The following is a 14,598-nucleotide window of genomic DNA, read 5'->3' on the forward strand; positions in this document are numbered from 1 at the left end:
TAATAATAATAAAGTTTCTTAATATTGAGAAACCTTCCCTTATTTAGTCAAGTACGCACGAGATTGCAGAAATATATGCCGCGCGATGCTTGCATCTCAAGCTCAAGTAATATCAAGTAGCTTGATATCAAGTCAAGCAATAAATATCTAAAATCAAGTCTAGCTCAAGGATGTAATTTTTGTCGAGCTTGATTTTCAAGTCAAGTTGGTTAAAATGTCATACTACTTGGCTTGATGAATCCCTAGCTGGTATGGATCGACACTACTATTGAGCTAGTTTAGCGTGAAAAACTACCATTAAGTAGATAATAATTATTGATTAACTGGGTGAAGTTTTAAATCGAATCTGTTAAAAATCTCGAAAGGGAAACATCTTATGGAAAAATTTTCCCAATAAAAAGATGATAGTTTTGATTCCATTTATGTCCATTTATGCTACTGCCTCTTCCATTGCCTTTTGCCTTGTGAGGGGAGAGGGTCAACTTTAGAATTTTGAATGTAAGCTGTTTTTTGAAGCAGATTTATATTCTTCGGAGAAAAATTTAAAAGTTTTGTACGAACAGTTTTTCTCGATTCGACACAGATGGATCTGTGATCGAATTCGAATTTTCCGTCTGAACGACCTCAATGTATTGGTTCCATTAATCAATCACATTTCTGCATAGAAAGCTTCCATTTCGAGATTTACGACTGATTCGCCCGGTATACTCCATAGTTTTCTGTGCCAGTTCTGTCAAAATCAAAAACTTCACTTTGACTCCGCTTATGAAAAATCATGTCGAATTATCAAATATTTAATTTCATCAGATCAAAATTAAAGTTTTTCCACGCTCCTAAATTCAAACCAAATTCTAGTGTAAATCAGTCAGAATGTCTTTCAAATATTATGTTAATTGGTGGATAAAGAATAAAAAGGAATTGGAAGAACTTGAGAAAATAAATAAAGAGTTCTTGACTAAAGCTGGTGATGTAAAAGAAAGGAGTATTGCTAACAAACTTGTTGGTGGATTGTATGCAAGATATTGCATGCTGGTACAAGAGCTTGATCTATGCTTGGATCAGCTGGCGCAAGTATGAATATAAAATAACTTAACGATATTTACCGTTTCCTTTTCCTTCATCTTTCCCTCTACTTTGATAAGTCAAACTAAAAATAATGAACCAAAAAACTAAAAATCCAAAACATTATTTATGAGATGTCAAGAAGAATAAATGCTTCTATTTCTAGTATCGGTGAAGCTTTAGGTGAAACTTTTTCTTCTTCTTCTTTTCTCTATTTAGGCTAATAAAGCGTGTTTTTTATCGTCTCTCTGTCTACAAAAGATCGTCCCTCTAGCCAGAAAATTTGTCACTAATTTCACCATTCGACGACATTCGACTGAACGCTTGTTCCATTTTACTTTTCTATGTATGTATGTTGATATTTTCTATCTTACTAATCTTTACAGGGAAATAAATTTCCTTGTCTATCAGCGTCTTGTCTGCCATCCTGCCCATCTCCTTCATAGCTTTTGTCTCTAAGATTCTTCTAGTTCATGATGTTTCCTGTTTGGTCTCCACTGCATAAGCCATTATAGTCTTATGACTATTTTATAGATAAGGGATTTTGCTTCAACTCTTATGTATTCATCCTTTATATCATCCAGACCAGCCGCTGTTCTTATTGCAGTTACTGCTCTTACCTCCGTTCCTATGTCACCATAACCAGACATTTCTATCCCAAAATATTTGAATTTCATGTTCTGTTGTATTATAATAACCTCTATGGCTAGTCTACATCTGTTCGGCACCTTTGAGATATAGTCATATATTTTGTTTTCGTAGTTGATATTGTGACTCCAAGCTCTTTAGCTGTTTCATAGGATTGATAAAGAAGGATCTCCAAATCGTCTTCATTTACGCTATCAGCTCTGTGTCATCTGCAGATTATACTTATTTCCTTTTTCTTCAGTTTGAGTTTCCGTACCTGCCTCATCACCTTATCTATCATGATGTTTAATAGCAGTGGACTAATAGGGTCTCCAAGTAGATGACCTATGCTATCTGTTCCGTTAGTTCTCTGTCTATTTTGGGCCGAATTGAGTTTTCTGCGAAGCCCATTTTGAGGTCAACAGAGCATAAGAAACCAGATTTTGGCGTAATATTTGGATCAATTAGATTCTGAAGGCTTTCACGTCCTGATCGTCCAACAGAGAGATGAAAACAGGCAGAATACCCGGAATTGATTGTAACGGTTGTTGGGATAAAATATTTCTTCATTAGTAGCGTGAGAATAGGAGGTTCATTCTCCCAACTTTTTGGTGGTTTGTTTAGGGTGAGATTGTTTGCTGGTAAGATTTATCTCCTTCTGTGGCTGTGACTGGTAGCCTGCAACCGAGTGCCTTGCATGAGTGATGTCTCGTTTTTCTTTTTTGAGTCTCCCAAATGAAACAACATAGACTTTAGATCAGGGTTTTTGGGTGACCATCTCACTGAACCATATCTTCTTATCCGTTTTTCTCAAGATATAGGTCCATTAAAAATCACTTCGGCTACAATTTACAAGGAAACTACTTCTCCGAAACCAAAAATCATGGCTAGTACCGAAGAGTATTTTTCAATTATTCCTGATATTTTTGATGAAAAGGCCATATTCACTCGAATTCAGCCTTGTGTCAAGTTATACTTATCCAAAAATATTGTGCTTTTCATAATCACATTTGATCCTTAGATTTTAAGTGTTAATTCGTGCCACGTTTTCCTCCAGTTGTTAACAAAATTCTAACGCCCTTTGAAACCGTTATAAATGACCGTCCTAGTGCAATAAGCCTCATAAATCGTCTGGACAAAAAGTCATCCATATGGTTCACAGATGGATCAAAAACAGAGAAGGGCACCGGCATTGGGATATATGGACCTAGACTGAGGATCTCTAAAGCCCTGGGAAGTGAGCCCTCGATTCTACAGACCGAGATAATGGCTGTTTATGTATGCGCCCAGGAGTGTCTCAAAATGAACCTCAAGGGGGCACATATCTACATCACCACGGACAGCCAAACCACGCTGAGATCCCTGGAATCGTGTTGTCAGGGGTCTCTGCTGACTTGGGAGTGCCGTCACACCATAAAGCAACTGGCCAGAAGAAATAAGGTGACTCTACTATGGGTACCAGGGCACTGTGGGGTTGAAGGAAATAAAAAAAAATCCACTGGACTAACACTCCTAGACTTGCTCAGGCAAAGAAATTCGTGAAGATTTCACCTACCTACGCCAAAAAGCTCCTGAAGCTGTCGCGAGCAGAGCTTCGGGTGATGGTGGGACTGCTGACGGGGCACTCTCGGTACAAACATCATTTGTACCGTATGGGAAAGTCAGCAGACGAGATTTGCAGGCTCTGTGGATCGGAAGTAGAAACGGCTGAACACTTGTTATGCAAGTGTCCAGAGCTGGCTGGCCTAAGAACCATTCACATGGGCAAGCCGGTCCTGGATACCAGAGAGGTAACGGCCAAGGCCCCTAAGGAGGTTGTCAATTTTATTAACGTCGTTGACGACCTCCCTGGGTTTCTATGAATGAGTAGGGTAGTGAACGAAAGATCTGCATGGTCGCAGTTCCCGGAAGGCTTACCGAAGCATAACGACCCCAGTTCAAATAATAATAATAATAACTAAATTTTATAAAAATATTACTTACATTTTCAGAGGATAGGCGAATCCAAAGGTTTATTATCGAAACTGATAATTATTCATGAACTCATTTATTGAAATTAATTTTCAGCCACAAAAAACTGTTGCTATCAGGAAATTGGTAGAATCTGCTGTGATGCGTTTAAAAGAACTTTTCAACGAACTCAGATGGATCGACTTCTCAGAATACCACTATATTGACGATGCCCTTGTGGAGTTGAAGCTAATACCGCATGATATTGAAATTCTGCATCCCTACCTTTGTTATCCTAGACCCTACGATATTGAACAGATGTACGAACGACTCAAGGTAAGTTTAAATTTAATTTAATGAAATCGAGTTCAATATTGTTTTTTAGAAAGGTGAGAAAATTTACACCAAACCATCAACCCCTCCACCAGAACTGGAACCAGGTAGGAAGAATGATTTATCGAAAACATTTTAACACAAAAGGACAGTTTTAGAACCGGTACCAGAAGAAGGAGCAGAAGCAGCACCCACAGAGGAGGCTCCTCCTCCTGTCGTCGAAGAACCTAAAAAGGATAAGAAAAAGAAGAAGGAGTAATTTTTCTTGAATAATTTTTTTCTTTGAGATGGACAAAAACAATATTCCCAATAATGGTCGGAATATTTTAATCTATACATTATAGAATATCTGAAATTTTGAGCTATTCCATTGATTTGGTTCACAGTTAGATAATTCCGTTATTTTTGAAATCTTTTTAGGGTAGGCTTAGCCTTAGAGTGATTCAATAAACCACAGTGGCGACACGCTTGTTCTCGTTTTTGATTGGCTGAGCCTAAATAAGGCGGCCTTTTGTTTACATGCTCTGTTTACCTATTTAATTCCATAAAGGCCCATTTTATTAAGTTATTATTTTTCCTCAAATTCAAAATTGTCACTCGCAAAATCCTTGTAACAGCTCTAACGTTCAAGTTTCTTATTTGGATTTAATGGAATTCGGTATGCATTTTCGGATTGGGTTCCTAGTAATTTTGCGGAAATAATAGCTCTTTCAGATGCACTATACTAGCAATCCCATCAGGTCCTAAATAATTCGTGTTCAATTTTTTTGATATTGATGGAATTTGGATTGTATTATAAAGGCTTCAATGAAAATTTCAGTGAGAGGGAAGAACCAGTTAGCACTTTGCCATAACAATTGACAAAGTTATTTTTTCAAGTCTCATTTTCCGAGGGTTGATTCTTACGTATCAATGTGTGCATACTACAAATCATTGGAGTATTCCAACCAATCTTGGGTATTCTTATCCAATCACACGTTTTCAATGTATTTCGCATCTTCAGGCCAAAAATACAAACTCCAATTGCTCCTGTTGAAAAGAAAGATGAGTTGACACCCGAAGAACTAGAAAGGCAAAAGAAAGAAGCCGCTTTTACAGAGGCAATTGAAATAATACAAATACATGAGAGAGCTAGACAAGCCAGATTGTATCACAGAGAGGTATTCGCAATCTTTCTGACGCACAAAGATGATTATATACCCAAAGGGCCGCCAAGAGCGTACACCCCAGAAGAGAAAGATAATGCTGCTAGAATATTGCAGAGGGTCTACAGAGGTCACTTTTGGAGGAGATTTCTTCATAAAAAAGAGACCGAAAGGAGATTATTGATAGGTGAGTAAGCCAATTTAGCTTGACATATTCGATCATAGAAAATTTTCTGATTGCTATAAAAGCAAAATCATTGAATGTTTTGAAGTCAAAAATTAAGAAATCACTTCTATTCAGCCAGGGTTCTACTGCTACTGGCATAAAAGCCAGTATATAATTGTATAATTTTCTTTTCTCCTCGTTAATTATGAATGTTGATTTTTTTGTTTAGGATAAAGGGATATATTGTTATATTGTGGGTTGAATTGTAAGAGTAGGATGAGCTGAACTTTCTCCAAATAAAGACGATTATTATTATAACGGGTGTTTTTTTTCGAGGTATAGCTATAACTTTAAGTTGGCATTACTGTTCAAGATGGCGACCGATTTAACAACTGTGAATTATTCTCAGTTTGGTTTGGCAATTCATCATGAATAGACTCACGCCTGAACAACGCTTGCAAATAGTGTAATTTTATTTCGAAAATAATATGTGGAATACGTATCGCGCACTACGTCCATTTTATTTTGTTTAGCGATGAAGCGCACTTCTGGAACTGTGGTTCCAACAAGACAGGGAAATATTTATTAGAGTCTATTGCCTCTGATCTGATCATTGAATTTTCAATATTGGTGGTTTGAGTTTGAGCTCTTCGTGAAAGGTCAATTGTGAAGCCATTTTTTCTATTGGTTTTGAAAATTCATCAGCCCTCTCGTTGTTGACAATTTCGTGTATAGTAGGTACATGAAAAGTTTTTGGTGAAGGTGAAGGACACTAAATTCATGCAAGTATGAATATAGAGCTTCCCCATTATGTCATCTATTGTAACTACCTACTTCACTACTTCAGCCTTTTCTTGTCGCGTCCCTTCTACTTAGCAAAGCGACTTTGGATTTACAGGCCTTATGTGGAATCAGTTCGGGGCAAAGCTATGGGCAGTCATAGTTATAAAGGGTGTTTTTTTCGAGGTATATAACTTTAAGTTGGCATTACTGTTCAAGATGGAGACCGATTCAACAGTTGTCAAGTGATTGATTTTCAGTTTGGTTTAGCAATTCATCATGAATTGACTCACGCCTGAACAACGCTTGCAAATAGTGCAATTTTATTTCTAAAATAATGGTTCTGTGCGGAATACGTATCGCGCACTACGTCCATTTTATTTTGTTTAGCGATGAAGCGCACTTCTGGTTGAATGACTACGTCAACAAACAAAACTGTCGAATATGGAGTGAAGCTAATCCTCAAGTGTATGTCGAAACACCGTTACATCCAGAAAAACTGGCTGATTGGTGCGCTTTATGGGCTGGTGGAATCATTGGTCAGTACTTCTCCAAAAACGATGATGGCCAGAACGTTACAGTCAATGGTGATCGGTATAGAGACATGATCACTAACTTTTTCGTTCCTGAATTGAACAACCATGATGCCCAGGAGCTGTGGTTCCAACAAGATGGCGCAACATGTCAAACAGCTCGTGCCACAATCGATTTATTGAAAGACACGTTTGGTGACCGCCTAATTTCACGTTTTGGACCTGTGAATTGGCCACCATGATCTTGGGATTTAACACCGCTAGACTACTTTCTCTGGGGCTATGTAAAGTCATTGGTCTATGCGGATAAGCCGATATACGGCCACAAATGTTCGAAAATTGGACGTCCAGATTGGACTACATCCGAGCCTGCCGTGGCGGTCATATGCCAGAAATAATATTTAAAATGTAATGCCACAAGATTATCTTGCGGATAAATAAAATTCATATCAATCGTGATGAGATTATTTTGGTCGAGAATGTTTAATTTGAATTCAGAAATGACAATTTTTTTATTGAAGATAACCTACGCTTCTCTTGATCCACTCATCTTGAATAAGAACATGTAAATAATTTAAAATGGGTGCATGAATAAACGATTTCTCAAAAGCTTTTCTCCTTCTTTTTCGATATTCTGTTTGAATTTTTTATATGGTTCTGATACAGCTATCCACTCGAAAGTGAATGAAGATTCCGTGTATACACAAAAAATCTCGAATTTGTAGTCGGATATGTGAAGGTTGGGAATTCAAGTTGTCTACAGGCGGATCCCATAAAAATCTAATATATAAAATTCTTCTGTCACGGGGTGCGTAATCGAACTCCTCCGAAACGGCTCGACCGATTTTCGTGATCCTTAGCGAGGATATTAGTCAGAGGGGAGAATCGGACAACATCTATTTTTCATCCCCCTAAATGTTAAGGGTGGTCCACCCCTTAATTTTTTTTTTATTTTTCAGACAAAATTTTTTGTTTTTATTTTTTTATGATACATCATACAAAAATACATGCAACCCTAAATTTTCACCCCTCTACGATCAACCCTTATTTTTTATTTGGTAATTAAAAAGTTTTATTTTTTTTAAGAATTTTTTTTATTTTGTCATGACTTATAATGAAATCTCATATGATTCTCAATTTTTCACCCCTCTACGTTCAACCCTTATTTTTTATTTATTAATTATAAGCTTTAATTTTTTGGCAAAATTTTTTTTTTATTCTATCATGACTTTAAATGAAAAATCTCATATTACATTCAATTTTCACCCCTCTACGATCAACCCCTATATTTTTTTGTGAATTATAAATTTTAATTTTTTGGCAAAAATTTTTTTTTCATTCTGTCGACTTAAAAAAAAATCTGATTATACTCTCAATTTTTCATCCCTCTACGATTAACCACTTTTTTTAATTTGTTAATTATAAATTTCAATTTTTTTGGTAAGAATAATTTTTAATTTGTCATGACAGAATAAAAAATTTCATATTTCTCTCAATTTTCACTCTTATACGATCAACCCCTATTTTTAAATCCCGATTTTTATCGTTTATAATTTCAAGTTCCTTTTTTATTTTCTGTTGAATTTTGTTTCTAAAGATGCCGGCAATTAGACGTACAAACTTAAGTCGCAGAACCCGTAATGCTGCAAGTCAAAGAAATACAAAAGCAAGTCAAACTGATGAGCAACGAGAAACGCGGAATGAAGTTGAACGGAATCGATGGAACCGGAACCAACAAAATAGAAGTGTTGCGTTTAACCCCTATATAGCTGCATTTAATTATAACAAAGAAATTGACTACAGTACACTGCATATCGTTGCTATTGGACCAATGAACGTTATTTGTCAATATTGCAAGGCATTTAAGTTTAAAAATGAAGCTCCTGCTTTGTATTGCTCGAACATAATAAAGAAATTAACTTAATTCAGATGAAAAGGTAACAGACATTTCTTGATTATAGGGCGGTACGAAGTTTGCCGGGTCAGCTAGTAATAAATAAAAATAAGAATATGAAAACATCGAAATTGGATTTGTTGAAAATGTTTTTCGGCCTATATCTTCGCAGAAAAAGCGCTTTTCAAAAATAATCAAAGTATAAAATATCACCAAAATGGTCCAAAGAATAACCTCTTGAATGTTTACCTAACACCCTGGAAAAATACATATACGTCCATCGAGAATTTCAATTTAGATATTCAATAGAAATTTTTCACTATAGATAATAGCATTTGTGGTTATTGTTCGATTTTCCATTGACTAATCGTCGAATTATTTTCATGGTTCGTATTCCAAAATCTACTCACTTTACAGGTATGACAGAAACCAGCTTTCGATCTCGAAAAGAATTCGAAATAGAAGAACAAAGTATAGAGGAACGCAGAAAACTGCGCGAGCTCCGTATAAAGGAGTACATCGAAGCGAACTTGGCAGAAAAAGATCGCATTCTGAGAGTTGTAGGACCCGGTCTTATGGAAGACATCGGTGACGAAATAAGAGAGTGGTTCTACCAGTGGTACATCAGAGCCAAAAACTTCGACAAATACCCACCCGAAGAAAAAGGTGGTACCATTTTGGTCGTGAGAGGAGAAACCATGACTCCAGAAGAGTGGATAGACGATGTCGAAAAGAAGCGAAGAGAAAAGGTCAAAGCTGGAGGATCGAAAGAGGAGAAAGAGAAGAAGAAAGCCGAAAAAGCGAAGCAGAAGGCAGCAGAAAAGGCTCTTAGGAAAGCGAATATGGCTGCCTTGAAGAAGGCCATGAAGGATAAGAAAAAGAGAAGGAATGACGTGGCCAACTTTCAGTTGGAGTTTGACGAACAGGAAGGTAAAGAACTCTACGCGGAGGGACAGGAAGAACATGAACTGATTTGGAATGACAGGGACGAAATGCTGAATCCTGAAGAGACACATTACATGGATTTGATTACTGATCAGAGGTGTTATGAGGTGCAACTTGAGATGAGAGCAAAAGTGGATGAAATGATGAGGTGAGGTTTTTCGATCTGACATTCAGATTATAGTTGAACTAGACTTCGTAATATAGACACATCGTTAAAAGTCTTGGTCCCCCCTATCAACTCTCAACCTGTATGAAACATGACAATTTTTTGTGTTTGAAGTCTTTACTATCTTATCACAATAAACCAGCAACAAATGTTTCTCGTTCAGGAAGAATACAGGTGTATTCGAAGTTGATCAATAATTTTCAGCGAATACCGAGAGTTTTTTAATATTGAGAATATTCCGTGGAAAATGGGACATCCTATTTTTCACTTTGACCAGGCAAGAATAATAGCCCTATATCAAGAAACTTTGTCGAACCACCAGATTGCGCAACGTTTGAATATTCCTCGGACTTCAGTAAGACGCAAAGTGGCAGGAGACCGATGTCTAGTCGACCCAAAGTAACATCTGAAAGGGAAGAACATATCGCAAATTTTACTCGAAGGAATCGAGCGGTATCTGTAAAGACCCTTCGAAGTCATTTTTTGAAGACCTATAGACGGGTAATTTCAACCAGTACCATAAGGAGACGGTTGCATTCCCCAAATTCAAGAGCAAGAAGACCTGGACTACTTATCGGCAAAGGGGCAGAATACCACCAAGACTGGCTGTTATAACAATGGCGCAAAGTACTTTTTTCGGACGAGTCACGATTCCGTTTACAAAGTGATAGTCGACGAGCAAGGGTTTGGATAGATCCAGGCAGTCTAGAGCTACTCAATTTCGCTCGGGAAGTTGTGTCCTTTCAAGGTGGATCAATTATGTGCCAGGGGTCTATAATGTTTGGTCGCCGTACCCCTCCTATTATCGTTGAACGAACAATCTACTTAGAAAACATCATTGAACCAATCATTGTATATTTGCGCAATGAGTTTGGGGATAATTCCATTTATCATGATGATAACGCCACACCACAATGCACACGAAGGGTTCAAATCAATCTTCAAGAGAATGAACTGGCCAGCAAACTCACCAGACATGAATCCAATTGAACACGTATGGAATTACTTAGGGAGAGCAATATTCAATTGCCAAAACCCATCTTTAACTTTCAGGAAATGAGTTTTTAGCCCTTCAGGAAGAATGGAACGTTAAACCTTAAAATTGAATTAATGATTTCGTGGGACACCTAGGCGTATTGAGAAGTTGTTTGAAAAAAGAGGTTATAATATGGACTATTGAATTTGGATTAAGTTGTGGAATAACTATAATTCATCAAAAAAAAAATCGATAAATATAGATTTTTTTAAAATTTTTTCCTATTTGTCTCATACTGCATGAAGCATAGAGTAACAAACAAAGATTTTCTATCGAATAGTTGAAGTAGAGGAAAACATTGATCTCATTTCCAGAACATAGATTGTTCATTTCTTGGAAAACCTAGGGGTGACAAGAATTTTGACGATGGGTGACAATGAATTTCAGTTATTGTTAAGTGTTCTCATTCTATTATCAACAATTGATTCCTTGGTTTCATAACTTTAGGCTTGAACTGGATCTGCTCAATGATGCTCTAGCTAGAGACAAAAACAAGAAACCTAAAAAACCAAAAAAACCGAAGAAGAAGGGAAAAAAGGGCAAGAAACCACCAAAGGATATAACCGGACATAGAACCACGGAGGATCTTTTCCAAGAGCTGTTCGAGAATGGCATCATAAGAGTGTATCCGAAAACGCGCCTGGATGAATTCATAGGGGATTTCAGCTACAAGAACATGGAGCTAAGGCAAGACGAGTTCTTGGATCCTCCACCTTGTTTGGGAGATGTCAAACAAGCGGTCGTTGTCAATATTATCATGCCATTGGGCCTGGACGTGTGTAAAGACAGGGTGCGATCAGCGCTTTTGTGTGGTCCACCTCAGTCAGGAAAGAAAATTTTGGTGAACGCCATCTTCACAGCCACAAGATGCGTTCTTTTCGATCTTTCTCCGGAAGTGATAGCTGGGAAGTATCCTGGAAAACCAGTGAGTGGCTATGTCGAATTATTATACCCAATGACATTGAAATTACTACTTCCAGAACTTCTATTTTCTTCAATTTTTTTTGCGATAGAATGTCACCAGACTCCACACATCAGACTTTTACTATTTCATTTTGCCATGCCTAGATATGTTCAGAAGTCCATTCACTTACGAAGGCGCAAAGTTATTATTTGTTTCGGATTACATTTCGTTGATATTTCGTTCAGAGGCTATCGCCCCTTTTCGTATGACTTCTACATTGATAAAGAATGAAGTATAAGGAATTATTCCTTCTGGGTGTAGGTAGGGTAAAACATTTCCAATCCTACTGAGTATTTTAACTGCACTGTTTCATCACAGTGGTAAATTTCTCATCGATATGTCTTCACTCACGCAAATTACATATGTTTCAACGTTATCATTTTTCCTTATGCCTAGAACAAGTGTAATATCTCAATAAAGGACATTGATCCATTCTTCTTAGGGTTTGAATATGCTCCTTCATCTAGTCATGAAGGTGTCGAAGCTTCTGCAGCCGTCAATATTGTACATCAACGCTGCAGAGAAGCCCTTCTACAAAAAAGTACCACCCGAAGAGAAGGATTTGGAACCCAAGAGACTTGGGCCAGTTCTATTGAAGAAAATCGTCAAAATGATCAAGCCTATGGATAGAGTGATGCTACTCAGTCAAACCAATCAGCCTTGGGCGGGGGCGACAAAAATGAAAAAAGTTTTTGAAAAAGTGAGTATGAATTACAGGGTATGCAGGCTGGCTCGTTTGAAACTTTCTCGTGTTTTCATCTCTAACTGCTGAAGGAGTCTCTTAGTCTCTTCGAAGCGCACCAATCGTCTTATCTCCCTCCACTCAAGAAAGAGAAGGCTGTTCTTTCAGTAACTTTCTGAATTTAGGCGAGTGTGCACGTTTTCAAATTTCGATTTTCCTTAGACCTTGGGCGAGTTATACAAAAATGGACTAGTTTAGTGATGTTGATAATACTATATTAGACAAGATAGAATTAAAATATAGAGCAAAACTGATAAATCAGTGAAAAAATTTTGAAAATCCATCAATAAATGACTGAGAAATAGATTATTTAAATTTACGTATTTTAGCGCGGAACGTCTTTGGTTTCCGTCTCGTCTGTGACGTCACGCCACTTGCCAGTGATCGCTACAACATAAATTACGTTTAAATACTTAGCCGCGCCAAGGCTCTCGCGCCGTTTGTAGTTGTACAGTGTAGTTTTAACTCGAGTTTTAACTCGAGTTTTGTTTTTATGTCACCATAATGGAAGAAGGCTTCGTGAAAGGACAAAGTTATTTTTACTCAATAACTTATTTCAAACCAACTTACACCTTAGTATTTTTATTATCAGAAATAGACAGCTAGTACTGATAGGTACTTACATCAAAATGATCTTCACACACATATGAAGTAGTTTTAGGTCCAATTAAGTCACGCCTCATTAATTTGCACCACTTCTTCCTTTGATTCATGTCATTTGGTACATGAAAAAACAATTTATTGGAGTTTTTAATTGTCGTGCACACATAGGCACAATACAATATTTGTAGGATTTTTTTTTATTTCAGCCATCGTATAACGAACAAAACACGACACGAACGGTACAAGTGATTGTACACCAATGAATTCGTAAGCACTCTGCGAATACCAGTCGCCTCGTGTAAGTGGCGTGACGTCACACACTAGACTATGAAATTATTCTCCCAAGCGCAACTTCAAAGTCCCATAACTTTTTCATTTCTAGAGATATTTCAATGATTCTTCCACATTTTTGTTTCATTTTACTTAAATTTTTAGAATTAATCCTCAACAAAAAAATGAAAACCAGTCCATTATACTTTCTTGATGTTCGATGGAGTGGTGTTAAGAATTGAATTAATATTATTCTGAATGTTTTCATAGGTGATTCTAATTCCACGATCTGACTATAACAGCGTCTTCCTCTATTGGCGAGAACAACTCATGCCGTACCACAGCGTTGACCGCGGCATCGACTTGTCATGTTTGACTAAACTTACTGTCAACTATCCTTTGGGTACCATCAAGGAAGTAACCAAACAAATTATGATTCCATCACGTATAGTGAAGTTGTACTACCAACCTCTGAGACAAATGGAGTTGTTTGAACCTTTCACCAAAATAGAACCGATTAACGATAAGATATGGAAGAAATACGAAAAATTTTATAACGGTACACCTATTGGAAAGTTGGGAAAGAAATACGCTAAAGTTAAGTTGGCCCTTCGGGAAGATATGCTGAAGAAGAAAGAAGCGGAGAAAAAGCAAGATAAGGGAAAGAAAAAGTAATTTTATATTGATATTGACTTCGATGGATTAATGGAGATGAAAAAGTTTCGAATGTTTAACATATTTTTTTGGAAGCAAACTTATAGTAATAATATTTGAGATGTAGTTGAATAAATGTGAAGATCAAAAAACACAAATTTTATATTTTTAGCTTGTTTGATTACGTATTTACAGTAATGTCCATGGACTAAGCCTTTTTATCGGAATCAGTGAGCATCTCTACTAAATATAGATCTTATTCAAGTGATCAAAGTCAAATAAAAAGTAAAAGCAAAATTTTCAGTCTGTACTTGATCAGGAAATCAATTTGCTTTCAAAAAATTACGAATTAATATGTACCCTAAGGAACAATTCAACACGAGCTTCATTTTTAGCATCCACGTTGAAAATAAATGTGGAACTTTTACTTTTTTTGTTTATTATTGTAAAGGGTTATTGATTTTGTAGTTACCAAAGTGAATGTAAATAAATTACATTCATTGGGAATATCGAAATTGTTATTTCAATATAGATAATGCTTAAGCCTTACCATTATGTGTGGAATACAATATCATTTAAATATCCTCAGCGTGATCTCTTATAGCTTATAGTGATGGCCATAGCGATGGGTATTGACGATTTGAGTGACACCTTAATTTTAAAAGAATTGAAAATAAAATAAATAAAAATTTTAAAATTTTAATACTTAGTTCAATATTAATAATTAA

At 36.6% G+C, this 14,598-nt stretch overlaps 1 protein-coding gene across 1 annotated transcript; it reads left to right on the forward strand.

Moving 5' to 3' along the window:
• Positions 1 to 758: 758 nt before the first annotated feature.
• LOC123679299 (dynein regulatory complex protein 11-like) lies at positions 759 to 14,036 on the forward strand. Its single transcript, XM_045616815.1, has 9 exons — positions 759 to 1,071; positions 3,757 to 3,975; positions 4,025 to 4,079; positions 4,125 to 4,227; positions 4,976 to 5,304; positions 8,908 to 9,583; positions 11,085 to 11,562; positions 12,044 to 12,301; positions 13,487 to 14,036. Exons 1-9 carry the CDS (start codon positions 871 to 873, stop codon positions 13,889 to 13,891), a joined length of 2,724 nt encoding a protein of 907 aa, XP_045472771.1. The 5' UTR covers positions 759 to 870; the 3' UTR covers positions 13,892 to 14,036.
• The last annotated feature ends 562 nt before the right edge of the window (positions 14,037 to 14,598 follow it).

This window comes from Harmonia axyridis, chromosome 1 (assembly GCF_914767665.1).
Source record: "Harmonia axyridis chromosome 1, icHarAxyr1.1, whole genome shotgun sequence".
Lineage (NCBI taxonomy): Eukaryota > Metazoa > Arthropoda > Insecta > Coleoptera > Coccinellidae > Harmonia > Harmonia axyridis.

Bases quoted from the DNA above. Each gene is read 5' to 3' on its own strand.
- LOC123679299 (XM_045616815.1), top strand. From the start codon at position 871: ATGTCTTTCAAATATTATGTTAATTGGTGGATAAAGAATAAAAAGGAA. The intron at 1,072-3,756 runs GTATGAATATAA...ATTAATTTTCAG, and splicing joins GCTTGGATCAGCTGGCGCAA to CCACAAAAAACTGTTGCTAT. The intron at 4,228-4,975 runs GTAATTTTTCTT...TCGCATCTTCAG, and splicing joins GATAAGAAAAAGAAGAAGGA to GCCAAAAATACAAACTCCAA.